This window comes from Balaenoptera borealis, assembly GCF_965194805.1.
Source record: "Balaenoptera borealis genome assembly, contig: HAP1_SCAFFOLD_1169, whole genome shotgun sequence".
Taxonomy (NCBI): Eukaryota; Metazoa; Chordata; class Mammalia; order Artiodactyla; family Balaenopteridae; genus Balaenoptera; species Balaenoptera borealis.
The window spans coordinates 184,303-205,350 of NW_028123044.1; the positions used below are offsets into that span (position 1 = coordinate 184,303).

At 41.6% G+C, this 21,048-nt stretch overlaps 1 protein-coding gene across 1 annotated transcript; it reads right to left on the minus strand.

Moving 5' to 3' along the window:
* Positions 1 to 316: 316 nt before the first annotated feature.
* On the minus strand, positions 317 to 20,169 carry LOC309621915 (uncharacterized protein). Its single transcript, XM_082409202.1, has 4 exons — positions 20,071 to 20,169; positions 19,596 to 19,696; positions 17,495 to 17,648; positions 317 to 6,401 (listed from the first exon to the last, which is right to left on the minus strand). Exons 1-4 carry the CDS (start codon positions 20,097 to 20,099, stop codon positions 6,350 to 6,352), a joined length of 336 nt encoding a protein of 111 aa, XP_082265328.1. The 5' UTR covers positions 20,100 to 20,169; the 3' UTR covers positions 317 to 6,349.
* Between the last annotated feature and the right edge of the window lie 879 nt (positions 20,170 to 21,048).

Consider the following 21,048-nt stretch of genomic DNA (forward strand, 5'->3'; position numbering starts at 1 on the left):
ACAAATTCTGAACATCCCAGAAAGACTCTTACTGACTCAGCCTGAATGACTTTCCCACACTTGGAGGCAAAGGCTGAAGCCCAGGGGCTGCAATTCCTGATTGTCTGGGGCCAGAGAACAGTAGGGTGGGAGGGGGCTGCTCTCACTGGAGGTTCCCGTTAGTCAAATGACACATAAAGGCAGGTAATAAAGGTTTCTGGTAAAAAATGAAAGATTCTAGGGTGGAAAATAAAAGAATAGAATGATACTAAATGAAATAAAATACAGACTTAAAAAAATGAAGCCACATTGATATAAACAGATAATTATATATATATATATATATTTGAATTAATAATGAATGAGAGGAGACAAATTGTTTTTATTGAATAATTCTAAATAATATATGTTGATACCCTGCTTCTGTGAAGGGAACCTGAAATCTGCCTTCCACCTCTGAGGGTAGGGCAGACTTAGTGACTCACTTCTGCAGAACAGAGGAGGCAAATGGAAAACAGTTACTGTACACTGGAGAAACTGGGCAAACAGCACCTTAACCCACTGATGAAGGTCAACATCTCCAGTGACTCAGTGATGTCATGTGAGTACCATGTCCTCGCAGATATGATGTGATGAGAAGGGCACTTCAACTCTGTGGTATTCTTTCTCAAAACCCACAACCACAGGCTAATCACAAGAAAAATAAGAGACTATGCCTGTATTCTTCAAGATTATCAAGGTCAGGAAAACAGTCTGGCAGCTCCTCAAACAGTTAAACAGAGAGTTACCATACGACCCAGCAGTTCCACTGCTAGGTACACAGCCAAGAGAAATGACAACGTCTGTCTACATAAAAACTTGTACGTGAATGTACGTAGCATCGTTATTCATAATAGCCAAAAGTGGACACAACCCAAATGTCTACAAATTAATGAATAAATAAAATGTGGTATATTGTTTGGCAATAAAAAAGAAATGAAGTACTGATACACGCTACAATATGGATGGACCCTGAAAACAGTATGTCAAGTGAAAGAAACCAAATATCAGAAGAAATAAGTGGAATCATTGTATGAAATGTCCAGAATAGGTGAGTCCCTGGGTTCCTGGGGTTAGGGGTGAATGTGGGCATTAACTGCATTCAAGCACAATGGGACTTTTTGGGGTGATGGAACATCTAAAACTTGATTATGATAATGGTTGTATAACTCTACACAGTTACTAAAAATCATCAAACTGTACTCTTAAGATGTGTGGACTTTGTACATTGTAAATTATATTGCAAGAAGGCTGTTAGAAATATGATACTGGCCTGGTCTTGCTTCACCACAGTAACAACCAATCTTTTCCATACAAAGGTCTAGATGCACGTGTTTTACATGTCACGTGTTTTACATAAATGTTAATTTATATAAATGGGGGCTGTATCCCAGACCCGCTGACTCTATGTCCTCTGCTCCTCCAAGCAATGCTTTTCCCCCACAAATATTACTGCAGGTTGTGCTTGTGTGCAGAGTTTAATTTATGTGTGATCACGTCCACATCTTCCCACTGTGGTGGTGACTTGAGGGTGGGTCTACGATAGAATCCAGGGCCTGGCCTGTGTGACACAGTATCAGCCTTACGACTTCGTTCACTCCACTGTGGCCTTTCTCACGTGACTCCACTTTGGGGAGATTACACTGGAACTATCTTTCTGGGTGTCAGTATGGCAGGACTTCTCAAAGGGCCATATAGTTGCACACCCTTTGTACCAACAATTTCCCTTTTAGAGGTTTACATTCAGGATGCAGTTAAGGGTGGTGATTAGGATTTGGTTATAAAGACGGCCATCCTGGTAATTCCCTAGCTTCACTTCTGGGTCTGAATTTAGGAAGGGAGACCAAATGGCAAGCAACGCCATGAAGGCACAGAAGGAAGCAGAAGGAAATGTGGCTGTCAGTGCGTGCACGCGCGCTCACGCGCACGCGTGCACACCACACACACACACACTCATCCACCAAACAGATTCTGTTATCATAATACTAGAACTCCCCCAAGACAGTTTTCTAGACTCGAAGAGGACACAGTCAGCTCAATAGCAAATAGCCATGAGGAATGTGTCCTTTAGCAGTATACAGACACTTTCAGATGCCATCCACAGTGTTAGTAGGGAATATCAGAAACACTCTGTAACACAAGGTTGTGAGAATTAATTATGTCACATCCATAGTGATAAAAGAAATGTTCACATATTGAGGTATGGGGAAGTCACTCTAGCTTATACGTGAGTTAACTTGAATTTTGTGCTAACTAAAACGGCCTCTTTGTGGCCTTTCAAGCATACATTGTACATCTGCTTTAATTACTAAAGAAAAGGGCACACTGACCAGAAGTAAAGAATGTCCATGTTAAAAGTCAAGATGAAACGCCCCTCTTTCTGGGATGCTAATGCTGGTACTCCTTTGAGGATAAGACTCCCTTCCTAGCTGCCAAGGCCATACTGCACGTGCTGTGCTGTACGCGTATGTGCTGGTCTGTTTTTTTGAAACATTGGAGAAATGTGTCCCTGACTTGTTTAATGTTCTTTGTTCTGACAAGATATAAAACTGCTAAAAACCATGCTTCTCTGGAGCAGTTCCTCAGAGCTATCTGAGAAGCTGGCTTCTGGGCTACAGTCTGCAGTTTGGCTCAAATAAAACTCTTTTCTATTCCTATTATAGATTGTTAATTGTGTATTTTCCATCGACATTATGACGGAATTCCAGAAAAGCAGCAAAAACAAGTGATAATCGAAACAATGAGGAGAGATGATTTGCTGCCTATAGGAAAAGCAAAGAGTCACATTATTTCTAATGTGTGGAGAAACAGGCACTTTCTTACAAGGATGTTAGGAATATAAATTAGTAATATTATTTCCAATGTTGTGTAAATATAAAACATTACATATTTCCTTGTTTATAAAGAACATTTTCAAGAAATTATATAAAGAAACACTTCAAAGGTATATATGTATATATGAGCAAGGGTGTTAAGTATACTGTTGTTTGTAACAGGAAATACGGTAAGGGCACTAAATTTTCACTACTTGGGTACTGGTGAAATAGTTTGGAGCATCATATGATGCAATGCTCAATCAATATTAAAAATTGAAATTATAAAAATATTTAAAATATATCATAGAAACGTATTTATGTGAAAAGATGGCCATAAAAGTACAAAAGAAAATCACAAAGATTTTAAGTGGCCTTGATCCATTTTGGCTAATAAGATTTCTAGCTATTCATCCAGAGATCTCAAAGAGTAAAATGTTTAAATGATCTTTTATTTCCACTCACATAAAACTTTTTCTTCACCGTAGAAGGAGGCTGCACTTTCTGTCTGGATATCTCAATGTCCCTGTATCCTGGGAATGCCCCCCTTTCCAGGCAGACTTCCAGAAAGCTCTGCCAGCTGGGTGTGGGTCACAGCCCGTCCCTCCCACCTTTCTGCTTCACGATGTTCAAACTGCAGTTCAGGTTTCTGTCACGAGGTGGCATCAATGTACCGCCATCATCAAACTTCCTGACGAAAATGGGTCAGCTTGGAGGGGAAAAAAAAATAACCCCACAAATACCCTCCTTCAAAACACAGCTTTTGAATCTATGTACAAAATGATTCTAAGTCTGTCTAAAAAAAAAAAAGATAGGTATAAAATAAGACTGTAAAAACATATACGCTGGGGGCTGCCCATGATGAAACACCAGGTGACAGTAGCGCCTTGGCAGTGGGTGGTGGGTGGGCGAAGGGCAGCACTGGGTGCGGGGGGGGGGGCGTGGGGGGAGAGAGGATGGGGCATCCAAGTGGGATCTGAACAGCTGTGTCCAGTGTCCTGGACAGAGGATGACCGACAGGGCAGACAGGGGGTATGAGAAGGACTGGGCAGCCTGTACAAGGGTGGGGTAATGGAGGATGAACGCCCCGCTCTCTGAAAGGGACCCCTCTACAGTGTGGACCCATCAACTGACAAGAGAGAAATCAATGAACACGATGTCGATTTGTGATCAACAGCGAATGGAACTGCTTTAAGAGACATATGAATTTTCCAAACAGAATTGGTATCTCAGGAAACAAACTGTTCAATGACATTTATTCCATTTTGCTACGTGTACTCATTTTCCTTAAAAAATAAAAATAAAAATAAAAATGGAGATGGCGGTCTGCAGGTAGCTGGATCCAGGATGCTAGCTCTGAGAGTCTCAGACTCAGAGGCTCAGCAAGAGGGAGGGAGGGAGTGATGGAGGTTCAGATATTGGTCTAATGGTTTCAGCTAGAGTTTTATGGAATTTTAAAATCTACTGGCAGCCATCTACCTGTTTCCATCATTTTCTAGGAAATCTAAACCTGAAATGGGAAGTCCAGCTTTGGTTTGAACTGAAGATAAAGCTGCAGCTGTGAGAGTGTGAGTACTTAGGGTGATAGAGCTGGAGGAGACATCGAAACACACACCTGTGCAGACAGAGACACTTGCCACTCTATTTTTTCCTGCTTTGTTTTTCCATGTAACTGAAAAAATAAAGGCTTTTCCACAGTAATGAATGCCTGTGTACATTACTTCTCTGAATCTGTTTGCAAGTATGTTCTGCTTTCAAATTTTTGTCAAAATACTTTTTCCCTGAATACAATATTTCAAACAATATATGAAAGTACATCTATAAAATGAAATTATCCGGTATCTCTCAGTAGCGTGACCCTACCCCCTGACCCAAAGGGGTCTGTAATCATTGAATGATGCCTCCCTTCCAGACGTGTGCCTGTGGTGAAGGCACATGACACCCTGCACACCCACCGGGTCTTTTCCAAAATAAGAGTCACATTACTCATCTTTTGCATCTTGTCTTTTCCACTCAATATGAATTCTCAGGATTTATATCTGCATCTTATTAATGCTTGTGGTTTGGGCAGATTTTGACATGTTTATTGTTCATTTATAATTTTACACGAATTTGCTGTTTAAATTATGAGCCAATCTCTTTGTTTGTTATTAAGCATGTATCACAAACCAGGGATACTAACCCAGTAGCTGAGTAGTAGTTTGCATATGCTTTCTCCCCTGTTTTCAAACAATTCTTAGTATATTCTCCATTTAGAATGTGTTTTAAATCTCAGTAATATTGCAACTTAAAAATTATGTAGTTCACAATTCTAAAAATACAGTGAACAACACTCCAAGAGCAAATAAGGCAGCCCCTAGAGTTTAAGCCATTCAGAGCCCAAGAAGAGTCAAGACGAAAAATGAAAAACTTTAGAATAATCCCACAGTTAGCTGTTGATCCTGAGAAAATAAAGGTGTTGCCCTGATTTATTTAAACTCCCTTAAAGTCAGTATCCTGATTTGAATTATATATATATATATATATATATATATAGAGAGAGAGAGAGAGAGAGAGAGAGAGAGAGAGAGAGAGAGAGAATAGCTGGTTATGATCAAAGGAGATGAAATATAAAATGCATTTGCTTAAAGTAGCTCTGTACATATCACTTTCCTTCCCTCTGGGTCACCTGTCCCATCTATGCTTCTGCACCAGTCCAATTCAGCACTTCAGGGATGAGCCAATGGATATGGCCAACACCCAGGTCTCTTGACACAAGGGGCGGGATTTCATCTCCTCTGTCATCTTCCTCACCCAGAGGGTTTGGTGAGTGAGTACCCATGGGGCCACAATAGCAGGGAGTGTGATCGACCACTTCTCCAGCCCTGGAAGCCCATCTTCTGAAAGGGAGGCTGCTCTGTGTCCTCTAGAGAAGGTGAGGGATGGAAACTCATCCTATCCCACCACCTACCTGGAGAGGTGACCTAGGCTCTGTCAGCCTGAGCTTGGGCATCTGTGATGTGGGACTCACGATACCTGTGTCACAGAGCTGTCCTGAGGGGTGAATGAGGAAACCTGCCCAGAGTATATGGCACGTGGTGGGACTTCAGTGCCTTTTAAACGTTGGGATCCAACAGTAGGGGCTGTCTGAGCCTCGGGACTAAGGCAGGAATTATGAAAAGTCATTTCTCACGGTTTCTCCTACAGAGATTACATACATCTAGAGGAAGGGAGCAAATATCTCTCTGACAAGTGTTGACTTGAAGGGTTTGAGATAGTCGGTTCTCTTCATTCTCTGGTGTTACAGAAGCTCCTAAGAGCTGCTCCATATCATTCCTGGGTGCTGATCCTAATCCGGTTCCCCACGCTGGGAAGACAGGCTTGCCTTTGACTCACCTGATGAGCTCAGTGAGAGGTGGCACCAGGGCAGCGCGCTGCGGTGTTTGCCTAACTGCTGCTCCTGGACTGCTCTGTACGTTAATATGTTTATAGGAAAATTTGGGACTCACCCCACATTCACCAGTGCAGGGGTCCTCAGATCATGCATCATCCAGCCACATCACACCAGGACTGCAGCCATCTGCTGTCACCCTGAGAGGCAAAATTCCGAGGGTTACTAACATTTCTTTGTTTCACTCTTTCATTCACTAATAACTAAATATATATTGAGCTCAAAACCCATAGTATTCCATTAGAGTTGTCTCTTTACCTCTAATGTGGAGGGAAGAGGAAAATATGGGAAAAGTCAATGGTTAAATCTGAGATGACATGGCTCCTGCACATTAACTTTTATACTTCCAAGGAACTGAAGATTTTTTTTTTAATCCCTCTTTGTACCTCTCATCCCCATACAGTCACAGGCCTCTGTCTCTCTTTTCCCCTTTCTCTCCCACCCTTCAAAATCAAAGTTCCAGAAAGCATTTTCTGCATTCCCTTTTAACACTCTTCACTTCCCACTGTCTCCTTATCTCACTGCACTGTAGCTTCTGTCCCCATAATTGCAATGAACGTGCTCCCACCAAGGTCACAAGCCTCCTTTTTGTCACTAGGTTCAGATATTTTGTATAAATATGTTAACATACTGAGTGTTACTTTTAATAACCACTTAAAATACGCATCTTTGTGCAGACTGCTCCTGTCACTTAATATCAAATCTTTGACAGTTTCCCTGGCTCTGGAGCATGAGGTGCCAGGTATAAACCCAAGCTGTCCTGCTCCCCAACTGTGCAGTCCTGGGCCAAGTCCTTATTCTCCCTGTTGCACAGTTTTTCATCTATAAAATGAGGATTAGCAACAGTATCTACCTCATAGAGGTGCCGGAAGCACTGATAAACTCATACATAAAAGGCACTTGGTACATAATACACTTTAGCCTATTTTTTATTTCGTTTTCCCTGTATCTTTATTGATATTACTATCCCAGCAGTTATGAAAAAATAGGACTTTGATGCTTATTCACAGTCAGTGACGTTTGGGGGATGTTTTTACTGAGTGTATCAGTTTCCTAAGGTTGCCATAAAAAACAAAAAACAAAAAACCATGGAATTCATGGCTTAAAACAACAGAATTTTTTTTTCTCTCTCTCACTTCTGGAGACCAAAGTCCAAAAGTAGGGTGTTGGCAGGGCCATACTAGAGCAGCAAACTCCAGTCTCTGCCTCCATCTTTACGTGGCCTCCTTCCTTGTGTGTGTGAAATCCCCCTTTCCTTTCTCTTATAAGGACACCAGTCATTGGGCTTAGGGGCCACCTTAAATTCAATATGAACTCATCTCAAGATTAATTACATGTGCTCAGACCGTACTTCTAACTGTTGCATGATCCCAATGCCCATTAAAGAATTCATGTGTATAAAAAGAATGAAAGGACATATAGGTAGCTTTCATTTCCTGCTTACTCCTGCATCTGCATCTCATTTCTTTATTAAATGTGAATTAGGTGTCTACTGTGTACCAGGCACGGTCAGTCCAATTCCACATCTGCATCCCACACCTTCCCTCCCCTGATCAGTAGACCTGGGTAACTGGAGATGTCCACAGGCAGCAAGGTGGATGTTAGTGCGCACACCATGGGGTGGTGAGGTATGACCTCAAAGGGACTCCATTCCAAACAAGTTTAGTCCAAGCTTCACCCTGAGTCCAGGAAACCTGGTATCTAAACAGGAAATAATGCAGTTGAGAGGGGAGAGGTTGTACTTGGGAAACCGAGGCAGCTCGTAACCCACACCTATGTTCTCTTGAAGAGCCCTAAGAGGCTACTACTTTCTCCTGACGAGACTTCCCTCCCAGAAGGACAGTGAGTGTCAAGGTTATAACACTGTGTGGTTTCAGTCTTGGTTCTCTCATGGGTGCGAGCTAGGGCATTACTTTCTCTTAGTTCTTGGCTGGGTTGTGTGATAGATTTCGAGAGTGATTTTGTGTCTGTCTTATCCCTAGGAGGGTGGTCCCTCCCATTTAGTTATCTGAGGGGTCCATCAGAGGTGACATGGAGTTTCTGCTTCATTTAGGGCCTTGTCTCCCAGTGGTGGGGGCCTGGACCCAGATCCACAGGAGACAGAAAGCACAGAGACCAAGTTCTCAAAGACAAGCCCAGATCGGGACCCTGATCTGAACATCTACGTCTCCTGATTTAGTGGATAGTTTTCACAGCTTTCTCCCAAGATGAGACCTCCCCTCAGGGTTCCTGTAATTCCCAACACCCCTTATGATCCACCGTTCTCTCTTCCCTCTCCTGTCCGCAGAAGTACACCCGCAGTGAAGTTCCTCTATAAACTTGCTGGTGAGAAACCATTTCCAACTATGACTAAATATCCAGAAGGAATTAGGGAAAAGATGATATATTCATTTTAAAAAATACATTGCAAAAGAAAAGCACATAAGCAAAGCAAAATGAAAAATTAAAAATTGGGAAAAATATTTAGAACTTGCATACAACAAAGGGTTATATCCGTAATACGTAGAGAACTCATGAAAAAGTGAGGGGGGGGGAACCAAAAAACATGAAAAACACCAAGAAAGGAAAAGGGGCAATAGATACTAACAGGTATGTCACCAAAAAAAAGGTCCTTAAACATGTAAAAATTGTTCAATCTAACTCATGATAAGAGATACAAAGAAAAAAAATAACTACCTCTTCTCACTAAATATATAGTCCGTGAGGAAACAGGCTTCCCAGGCATTACTGGAGCTTATGTGAAATGGTCCAACCCCCATGGATAGGGTTTAATGCTATCTAGTAAAATTACTAGTAAAATGTATTTCCCCTTGGAACCGGTAATCACTCTTCTAAGTAACTATCCCAAAGAAACAATGCAAAAGATAAAAAGGCATAAGCACAAGGTCATTCCTTTCAGAAAAATTTGTAACAGCAGAAAATTAGAAACAAGACAAGAGTCCACTAGCAGGGAGCTGGATGATCACCAATGGTCCATCTACATTCTAGCAGACTATGCAGCTGTGGAAGCAATGAGGACTCCCTCTCTGTGACGTGACTCTGTGGAGTCATCTCCAGGATATATTGTTCAGTTAACAAAGCCCGGTGCAGAGAAATGTGTAGAGCTTCTGTCCAATACAGTAGCCACTAGACACACGTGGTTATTTAAATTTATATTAGTTATATTAATGAAATTAAAAATTCGGTTCCTTAGTCACAACAGCCACATTTTAGGCGCTCAACACCCGCAAGTAACCTGTGGCTACCATGCTGAACAGACAGATACATAGCATTTTCATTTCTGCAGAAACTTCTATTGCACAGCACTGGTGTAGAATATGCCACCTTTTATCTATGAACAGGGGAGAAAACTAATATATGTATTGTAATTGATTATATTTTTTTAAATGGAAGGTTAAAACTCAGACTAACAAAAATGATTACCTATAAGATGACAGAGGAGCAGCTCAGGATGGAAGATGATAGATATTCTCATTAAAAATGTAATACATTTTTTCTTTTTTCTTCTTTGATTCCATATATATGTGTTAGCATACAGTATTTGTTTTTCTCTTTCTGACTTACTTCACTCTCTATGACAGACCCTAGGTCCATCCACCTCACTACAAATAACTCAATTTCGTTTCTTTTTGTGGCTGAGTAATATTCCATTGTATATATGTGCCACATCTTCTTTATCCATTCATCCGATGATGGACATTTAGGTTGCTTCCATGTCCTGGCTATTGTAAATAGAGCTGCAATGAACATTTTGGTACATGACTCTTTTTGAATTATGGTTTTCTCAGGGTTTATGCCCAGTAGTGGGATTGCTGGGTCGTATGGTAGTTCTATTTTTAGAAAAAATGGTCATGAATAACCTAGGGGCAAGACGGGAATAAAGACACAGACCTACTAGAGAATGGACTTGAGGATACAGGGAGGGGGAAGGGTAAGCTGGGACGAAGTGAGAGAGTGGTATGGACATATATACACTACCAAACGTAAAATAGATAGCTAGTGGGAAGCAGCCGCATAGCACAGGGAGATCAGCTCGGTGCTTTGTGACCACCTAGAGGGGTGGGATAGGGATGGCGGGAGGGAGACGCAAGAGGGAGGAGATATGGGGACATATGTATATGTATAACTGATTCACTTTGTTATAAAGCAGAAACTAACACACCATTATAAAGAATTATACTCCAATAAAGATGTTAAAAAAAAATATATATATATATATATATAAAATACATAATTACTGACTCCAGGTACTGAAAAGGACAAGAAACAATGACCAATCCAGTAGCAATGAGCAACTCTAGTTGCTCAGATTGAACTAAACACATTTCCCACTAAAAGGAACCAGGCTTCCTTGGAGAAAAGGCTGATTCTGGGACTAAGCAGGGATTGTAGCAGATGAGTCTGAACCAAACTCTCATACAAGCACACATGTCAAAGACACAACAGCCAACCCAAAGACTCAGAGGCCAACTCAAAGGCTCTCACACGGTCCAATAATAGAACAATTTGAACATCAAAAATATGAATGACTGCAACGGATTAAAACATCAAGTATATAAACGTCTAGAGCCTATGATGACCCTCTAAAAGAGAAAACAAACAAACAAAACCTCCAGCTTTGGAGGAGCCCAGGGAAACAACTATTGTTTTTTTTTTTTTTTTTTTGGTTGCACTGTGCAGCTTACAGGATCTCAGTTCCCTGACCAGGGATTGAACCTGGGCCATGGCAGTGAAAGCCCAGAATCCTAACCACTAGGCCACCGGGGAACTCCCAACAACTCACTATTTTGAAAAGTAGAAATACTGCAAAAGAATTAAGCATTAATCCTTCTCTTCTGTGTCAACCAGACCTCAGTGTAACCTCATAGCCGATAAGGAGAAGTTTGTTTTATAGAAGAATTCCAACTAATAAATGCAAAAGAAATTATAGAATTAAAACATTACTGGGAATTCCCTGGCAGTCCAGTGGTTAGGACTCCACACTTTCACTGCTGAGGGCATGTGTTTGATCGCCGGTCAGGGAACTAAGATCCTGTAAGCCGTGTGGTGCGGCCAAAAAAAAAAAAAAAAAGAATTAAAACATTACCATTTGCAACCATTAATGAAATATAGATCTAGGCCATAATGTTTAAGAGGCTAAAAAACCATGAGTTAAAAGGTCTATGGGAAATTTCATAATGCGTGGATCAGACTGACAACACCTGGACCCAGTGGTCAGTCTCAAAGACACAGGAGGAAAGACAACCAGATATGATGAGGCTCCTGACGTAGGGCTACAGGAAGTACAACTCCACATCTCAGGTACTCTTTCCACAAATCTGAATCTGAGCAAGCCTCTCTATATATAGTAATTACCAATTTAAAGGAAATAGGATGGGCCAGAGGAATAGAACAAACAGCATAATAGAGATACAATCAGCATAATCCAGAATGCAAATTTCACAGGAAAAAGATCCAGTTTGTTAAGTAAATCAATGGAGATTAAAAAAAGAGGACATTTGGATGAAAAGAGACTAAGATTTCCGAGAAATTAAACTTAAAACCACAATGAGATACTACCACATGCATATAAGAACAACAAAAATGAGAAAGATGAAAAATATCAAATTGTCTAATGCATAGTAACTGTGATGATTATCTTTTAACTTTTATAATTAGTATCTTCACATTTTTGTTAAATAAATATGGTCTGTATATGCAAAAATGCCTACTAAAGCATAGTTTCCACCTAACATCACCCAACATAGGCTGACATAGTTCAACAAATGTCTCTTTCTTCTTCCTAAGTATATTGGCTAGGAGTGTGGGCTATGGAGACAGACCAGGTCCAAACCATTGTTCTACCATTTAGAAATGGTATGAATTTGAGCACTTTTACTTCACCTCATAGTCACTCAATTGCCTCATCTGCAAAACAGCAATTATACAGTACTGACCATAGAAGAAAGAAGTTCAAAGCAAAAATATTGCCTTGTGTTTTGGTTTCTACAAGGATAAATGGTCAGGAATCACACAATTTTTAAAATTCTACTGCAGAGACACTGGGATAGCTGGCTCTCTCTGAACCCTAGGAGAAAGAAAGAACCTCTATGCGCCTCAGTTTCGTCTTCTGTAAGATGAGGAAAACAACTGTCCTTACCTCATGGGTTGTCGTTTTGAGAATTAATTGAGTTAATACATGCAAACACTTTGAACGATGTGAGGTACACAATATCAGCTCAATAAATGCTAGAATTTTCAAAAGTACATGCAAGTTTTGATAGTTTTACAAAAAGTTTTCATGTGTCTTTAATAAAGTTTGTCATTTGGGACTCAGCTCAAATAAAACTTCCTGAGAAAGAGCTTCACTGACAACCCTGTCTACAATAATCCCTGTCCTCGTCATTTTCTACTCAATGGATTTTATTTTGTTGCAAGCATTTATTCCCATATAAAATGGCCCTGCTTACTGATTTGTTTCCCTGCTTATTGACAGTTTCCCCAAACGAGAATAAAAGCTCCAGGGATACTGCCCTGCCTTGTTCACTGTGTTGCATCCCCAGGGACTAGCTCAGTGAGTGTTATGGGTTGAAATATGTCACCCCAAAAAAGGTATGTTGAAGTCTTAACCCCCAGTACCTCGGAACATAACCTTACTTGGAACTATGGGTGTTGCAGATGTAGTTAGTTAAGATGAGGTCATACTGGAGTAGGGTGGCCCCTAAACCAATGTGACTGGTGTCCTGATAAGAAGACAGCCACATGAAGACAGAAGAACAGGGATAACACCATGTGATGATGCAGGCAGAGGTTGGAGTTACGCAGGGCCAAGCCAAGAAATGCAAAGATTGCCAGCAAACCACCAGAAGCTAGAAGCACAGATAGATTCCCCAACTGGTTTCAGAGGGAGCATGGCCCTGGTAATACCTTGATTTCAGGTTTCTCGCCTCCAGAACCGTGAGACAATACATTTCTATTGTTTAAGCCACCCAGCTTGTGGTACTTTGCCATGGCAGCCTTAGGAAACTACTGTAGTCCCTCCCATATAAAACACTGAATAAGTATTACTGAAAAGAAAGAACTGTTCCCTTTTTTACCTACTGGATCAAATGCAGGTACTTAAAGCTGAGTTGCAGGAGAAGTTGACGCCAAAATTACACATTAAAGGATTCACAATTTTAACACCACCTTCTTGCAAATCCACAGCAGTGCTTTTCAAACTTGGATGATACCACAACCAAGAAGAGAAATTACTCAACACGTACACACCTCCCAAACCACCTCCCTATTTTAGATACAGCAGACCTAGGATGAGCCCAGGAATCTGCTGTTGCAACAAGCAGCCCTGGACAATTTGGATGAAGTTGTCCATCGACCACACTTGGAAAAATCCTGACCTGCACATCTGACGTTGGTGTACTATTAATTTAATGTCTACCATACAGAGGTCTGTGATAGCTGGTGTGTCTCTGTTAATGTAATTTACTCAAAAGTGCACTGGTCCTCCCCTCCCACCTACAACCACACATTGCTTTCCCACAGGGGATCACAATTAAGCTCCTTTGGATTTTTTTCTTTTTTTTTTCTTTTTTTTTGGCCGTGCCATGTGGCTTGTGGGATCTTAGTTCCCCCGACCAGGGACTGAACCCAGGCCCTCGGCAGTGAAAGTGCAGAGCCCTAACCACTGGACCGCCAGGGAATTCCCTCCTTTGGACTTTATCTACAACATCAGCTCCTCGTGACTCACCAGCACACTACCTTCAGACTACAACTAAAACACTTTCCTGAGTCTCCAGCCTGCTGGCTTTCCCCATCAGACTCCACAAAGCCTCCACAAACTAATGAGTCAATTCCTTAAAATAAATCACTATCTGTATATAAACATCCTACTGGTTCTCTTTGAGAATCCTGGCTAATACAGGTATTAAGAATCAAGTATCTTTTCCATCTTAGAGTAACCTGTGCTTTCAACCAAAAAGATTCCCCAGCAACATTTGGCTACTGACAGTTCAGTGAAAATATAATACCTAGAAACTGTAATAAAATTATTCCCATGACAATAACATCAAAAAGTATGAACTACCTAGAGATAACCTATGTTGCACATCCATGTCCACAAATGTGCAAGGCCTAAACTCTGAATGCTGCAAAACATTGCTGAGAAAAATTAAATCAGGACTAAATAAATGAAGGGATATACCATACTCCTAGGTCAGAAGACTCCGTATTGTTAAGATGTCTATTCTCCCCAAACTGATCTATAGATTCCTTGCAATCCCAATAAAAATCCTAGTGTGGGACTTCCCTGGTGGTGCAGTGGTTAAGAATCCACCTGCCAATGCAGGGGACACGGGTTCGATCCCTGGTCCGGGAAGATCCCATGTGCTCCAGAGCAACTAAGCCTGTGTGCTACAACTACTCAGCCTGCGCTCTAGAGCCCACGAGCCACAACTACTGAGCCCACGTGCTCTAGGGACTGCATACCACAACTACTGAGCCTGCGTGCTGCAACTACTGAAGCTCACGCGCCTAGAGCCCATGCTCCACAACAAGAGAAGCCATGCAATGAGAAGCCCGCGCACCGCAACGAAGAGTAGCCCCCACTCGCCGCAACTAGAGAAAGCCCGCATGCAGCAACGAAGACCCAACGCAGCCAAAAAAAAAAAAAAAATCCTAGTGTGCATATTCTTTTAAAAAATTGACAGAATTATTCAAAAACTCATGTGAAAATGTGAAGGGCCTAGTCTATGAAAAACAACTTTGAAAAGAAAAAAGTTGGAGGTTAAGCACTTTTTCAAAACTCATAAATCTACAGTAATCAAGGCAATGTGGTATTGGGATGAAGGTAGAAATGTATATCAAAATTTAAAAGTCCAGAAATAGACCCACACATATATGGACAACTGATTTTCAACAAAGCTACAAAGGCAATTCAGTGGAAAAAGGACTCTTTTCAACAAATAGTACTGGAACAAGTGGAGAGCCATATGCACAAACATAAACTGTGATCCATATAATGCACCACATACAAAAGTTAACTCAAAAAGAATCACTGATGTAAACATAAAAGCTAAAACTATTTAAAAATTCTAGAAAAATTACAGTAGAAAATTCTTGTGACCTTAGGTTTGGTGAAGATTTCTTAGATATGAAATAAGCAAAATCTAAACCATAAATGAACAAATCGATGCACTAAATTTCCACGAAATTAAAACTGTTCTTCCAAAAACACTGTTGAGAGAAAAGACAAGCCATTGAATGAATGAGAGAAAATGTTTGCAATTCATAGATCTGCTATCCAGAATTAAAAATCTCACAAAGGTCAATAAGAGGAAAACAGATACTCCAATAAATAAGTGGACAAAAGATTTGAACAGATACTTCACCTGAGATATACAAATGTCAAATAAACACATGAAAAGATGTTCATCATCATTAGTCACTACGAAAATGTAAATGAAAACGATGAGAAAACACTACACCCCTCTGAGAAAGTCCAAAATTAAAAAGACTGACCATACTAAGTATTGGCAAGGCTGTGGAGGATGAAACTCTCGTATCTCATACACTGCTAGTGGCAATGAAAAATGATTTGACTACTTAGGAAAAAAATTTAGCAGTTTCTAACAAAGTTAATTTTACAACTACCATATGACCCAGCCGTTGCTCTTCTAAGTATTTACTTAGAAAGAGAAAACGTATGTCCCAGCAAAGAATTATATACAAATGTTCATAGAAAGTTTATTTACAAGAGCTCCAAGTTGGAAACAACCCAAATATCCATTAACAGGTGAATGGATAGAACAAATTGTGGTATATCCATATAATGGAATATTTCCACATTACAGGAAAGGAAAACTAATCTAAAGTGACAAAAGTCAGTAGTTGTATGAGAATGAGGTAGGTTGAAGTAGAGACAGAGGCAGGAGAGAGCTAGGTGGGCAGATTACCAAGGAGCACAAGGAAGCTTTTTGAGGTGATGGATATGTTCATTATCTTGAGTGTAGTATTAGATTCACAGGTGCATACATATATCAAAACTTAGAGCATATACTTTATTTATTTTTTATTTTATTTATTTGGCTGTGCCGGGTCTTAGTTGCAGCACACAGGATTTTCGTTGCCGCGTGCGGAATCTTCGCTGCAGTGTGTGGAATCTTCGCTGTGGCGTGTGGGATCTTTAGTCGTGGCATGCGAACTCTTAGTTACGGCATGTGGGATCTAGTTCCCCAACCAGGGGTCAAACCCAGGCCCCCTGCATTGGGAGTGTGGTGTCTTAGCCACTGGACCACCAGGGAAGTCCTTAGAGCATATACTTTAAATATGCTCAGTATCTTGTATGTTAACCATACCTCAACATAATATTTGAAATATATTTATATATTCATAATTCTCTGATGCAATTAAGTTAATCAGGTGAAAAATTCTTACAATTATGCTCTTGTACATTAACAGATCCACACTATGTCATCAAATAACCAAAATAATCATATGCAATAAAGTATGCCCAAATATTTAGGGAAAGTTGATGTTCATTTCCTTCTGAAGTACAGAAATAAAAACATTATATCTCAGGAAAATCATAATGATATTAAGGAGGAACTGGTTATTTCAGGGAATGTAGCTGAGTATCATTCTGTTAGGGCAAACTCTAAAGTAACAAATGCTTTTTTAAAAATAAATTCTATCACTGACATTTTCAACTAACACTTGGAAATTGTCTGGTTCTTTTAAAAATGTCATTATAAAAGGAAAAACAACCATAGTCACCAGGGAAGAATCTACATTACAATGTCAAACTGTTAGGAAGATCTAACTACTGCATATTTCCATACTCATCTGAGAGATACCAGGGAATCACTGATTATTATGTAAAAGGTGAGAATAATTTAGGTATATTTATTACTAATGAATGTTAAAGGCCAACTTCCTTCCCGAATGGACAATCCATTGCTTTTCAGCACCAAAAAAGAAAGAAAGACAGAAAGAAAGAGAGAGAGAGAGAGAGAGAGAGAGAGAGAGAAGGAGGGAGGGAGGGAGGGAGGGAGGAAGGAAGGAAGGAAGGAAGGAAGGAAGGGGAAAAAAAGACTTCTATCAGACGGGCCTCAAGGGTTACTACAAAGCATGTAGCTGCTGATGGAAAACCCAAGTGCTGAACCTCTTTCCCATGATTAAATCAAAGTAGCTTCTGTACATTTTGTGAACCTCACAGGAGCTATTCCACAACATGCTTTTATCAGATCTATGAACTCACTTGAGCCAGGCGGCATATCCAAAGAAAGATGTGAAGTGTTGGGCTCTCCTGCCCTTGAACCTGGAGTAGAAGCTCCAGCAGCCATCAGGACACAGATGCTCAGAACCTGCCTCCTTCAGACACCTGATATGAGCAAGGCCACCAGCATGAGGAGCTGCACAGGGAGAGACAGATCCAGCAATCACCACGCTTTACTGGTGTAACTGTGTGCCCCGCACCGTGCTAGGCACTGCGTTAGAGACAAGGACACTGAAACAACTGGGTAGTGATCCTAACCACCAGAAGGTACAATGAGCTTCCCACCAGGGCCTTTTTCTTCTCCTTTCCTCATATGTCCCCTGAGAACAAAGTGGAAAAGGAATAAGAAGTGGCCTGAATTCATACAAACATCCATGATCCTGCGATAACCACAGGACCATCGGCTTATTCACGTGTTATCGCTAAATGTTCACAGAGACCCTTTAGGGAAAGCATCCTTATCCCCATTTTACAGAGGGGAAAGCTGAGGCTTAGAGTCGTTACCTGTCTCACCTTCCACGCCCCTGCCTTTAGAAGGAAAGTGGCTCGAGGACACCCCTGGAGCAGGACACCACACCCACTGGGGCCGGGCGGGACCCCAATGGCTTTGCCTACGAGACAGCCCGGGCACCGAGCCCCCAAAGCGGGAAAGAAGTGACCCGGATGTGGGTCCCTTTGTCTCCCCACACTGCAGGGTGGTCCAGCCCCCGTCGCGGGTACCCACTCTCCCAACTCAGTTCCAAACACCTAAAGGAGAAACCTGCTCTCCTTGCCAGGCCGCTTCTGTCTCCATTAAAAAGTCCTCAAGGTCGCCTTATTGACGTCACGTTTCTATAGTATAGTAACCACCTGGCTCAGGCAGGTCCTCCACCACCTTAAATACCTCCCCACCCTCCTCCACCCCCTTGTCTTTAGCTTAAAGCAAAACACCGTAGCTCTTCAGGCTGCCACTTGGAAAACATACTAATTTGAAGCACTAGACTGGGACCCCGGCAACTGGCAAAAAAATCTGTCCAGTTTCGTGGGACAAAACATGTGCTTGTCGTCAGGAATTGTGTTTGCTTTAAAGAGACAGTAGGGGTGTATTATCAGAACACAGAGACCCAGGGAAGTATGTAGGGTTCCTGCAGATGAGTTAGCCCTCCCTCTGAGGGTGAACGTGTACTGTCACAGCCCATGCTAAGCAGTTAGCCATCTGTGGCAGAGAACTACGAACTCTCTATAATCATGTAACCCAATGATCTTGATACATATGCAAAAATGTCATTTACAAATCTCAGAGTTATTCCAGGGAGGCAGGCCTAAAACATCATAGTCATTTAATAGGCAGAAACCTGGGTCAATTGAACGATACATTGTTTTTTCCTGGGGAATTCCTAGCCTCCATTCCCAATATTTTCTTCCACGTGGAGGGACAGCCACGGCCAAACCCATGTAACCTCTCTATACGCTCACTCCTCTATCTAGAGAATCACTTACCTGATTAGTGAGGCTGGATGAACAAACAGGTTGCACAGCCCAGGCCCTCTCCCTTCAAAGTTCTTGAACCAACCTGCCCTTATGGAGCACATGTTTACTCTGCCCTCAGGAGTGGGTCTACAAATAGATCCACAGCTCCTTTCCCTTTTCTGTGTCTCGCCGGGTCCCAAACTATTCCTATGGTCTTGCTCTAAAATGACTGAGTCTTTAAGGGGCCTTGAAAATACACCCCTTCTCCATATCTTGACTCTAAACCAACTAAGAAATATGAAAAATAAGGTGAAAATACATCAACTTTATTCCTTATAAAGGTGATATTGTAGAATGTGGCTCAGATTTCCACAAGGGTAGTGGTCTTCGTATTGATGAACCCCAGAACTGCACAGACGTATCCACCCAGCAGTGCTGCACTGGGACAGTCAGAAAGGACCAGGACTGCAATGCATATGTCTCTGAGGTCTGGGGAAGGCATCCTATGTGTACTCAAGAAGAGTGGCTTCCTTGCAAGGCTATCCCTGTAGCAGGAGAAAGTGTTTCAGGACACCTTCTTTGAGAAACCCTTCTTGAAATGAGTAAACACCCCTTGTTCTGACAACGTAGTCACCAAGGCACCTTCTGAGGATACGGCTTTCCATGTGCCTCCGGGAGCAGTTTGTAGCAATACCTCTCCTTCCCTTCACAAGCATGAGTGCAGTGGAGCCTCGTCTGTGGAAGGGAATTCAGGAATAAATTCCTAAAATTCCAAGAGTATGATGAAAATCATACATCGTGAACATTTATCTTGGGAATCCCAGGAGGAATTGAGGAAATTTCAAAAACTATACCCACGTATAAACCCACACAGAGACTATAGCCAAAATTATCACGACGTCCTATCGAACCTTCAAAGAGCAGCAAGTCCCTATCTTATCCAAAGATTACAGACTATAGAAAAAGAGAGTTCACCAAAACTACACGGTTCAGATGTCCATTTCTGTTTAACAAACACCACCAAAACAATAGCCATTTTTAAATTTCTCAGCATAATGTGGGTTGACTGGGTTCAGCTGGATAGTTTTCTGCTCCATGTAGTGTCTCACCTGGGGCTGCCATCAGCTGGAGGCTCCATTAGGCTGGTACATCTGAGAGAGCTCACTCACATGGATGAGCATGGGTTCTGGCTTCTGCTAGGGGCTCAGCTGCGGCTGTTGACTGGAGCACCTTGGTTCCCCTCCAGATCCCTCCATGTGTAGGGTTACCAGGTTATATTTAAACCATTTACATTTGAATTTAAAATAAACAAAAAATCCTTTTTTGTGTAAATTTGTCACATGCAGTATTACTTTGTTCATCTGAAATTCAAGTTCAGCTGGGCATCCAGTATGTCTATTTGCTAAATCTGGCAACCCTAGGGGAGGAGCCTGTGAATTTATAACATTAAGGACAGACCTGCTGAGGTGACTCTTCCACTGGGACTGGTCTGGAAAAAAGAAGAGATCATATTTAGCAATAAAGACAAAAGCTGTTCATAACTGATGCTGGTGGAATGAAGGGGAAATGGACACTGCCACACACTACGGGTGCCAAATGGGCATATCTGTTTTTTAAGGCCCATATTATCATGGCTGAATAACTTGAGTGGCTTTTGATACAGAAGCCCTCTTTCCACCAACGAGGGAAATTCATAGGAGGGCTTAGAAAAAGATCCCCAAGGTGATTCTGACCTGCAGTCTGGTTAAGGGGCCCCAACTGAAGGGGCGGGTGAGGACCACATGAGCTCTCTGATTGACGGAGGAAAGGGCTACTATTTATGAAGCAGGTTGTTTAGAGGGGCCCAGCTCTAGGTTCTTCATGTTAGTGACTGGATTTAATCTCACAACAGCCCCACTAGTGATGTATCACTATCCTCTCTTCCTGGATGTGTGTGACTACAAAGCAAGTGCTCTTGAGCACAGAGACAAATGGCAAAGAGGTTGTTCCCCACGCCAACAGCCAGAGCCAGGGGTGGGACCTGGCAGCCTGGTCACCTTTAGTCGCTGGTGGCAGATCTTTAGCAAAGGTATCAGGACATGTACTGC

Coding starts and splice junctions, on each gene's coding strand:
- LOC309621915 (XM_082409202.1), bottom strand. CDS start 20,099: ATGGAGCCTCCAGCTGATGGCAGCCCCAG. Junction 17,649..19,595: donor TATCCTCAGAAGGTGCCTTG/GTGACTACGTTG, acceptor CTCCCTGTGCAG/CTCCTCATGCTGGTGGCCTT. Junction 6,402..17,494: donor GGATATGCCGCCTGGCTCAA/GTGAGTTCATAG, acceptor TTTGCCTCTCAG/GGTGACAGCAGATGGCTGCA.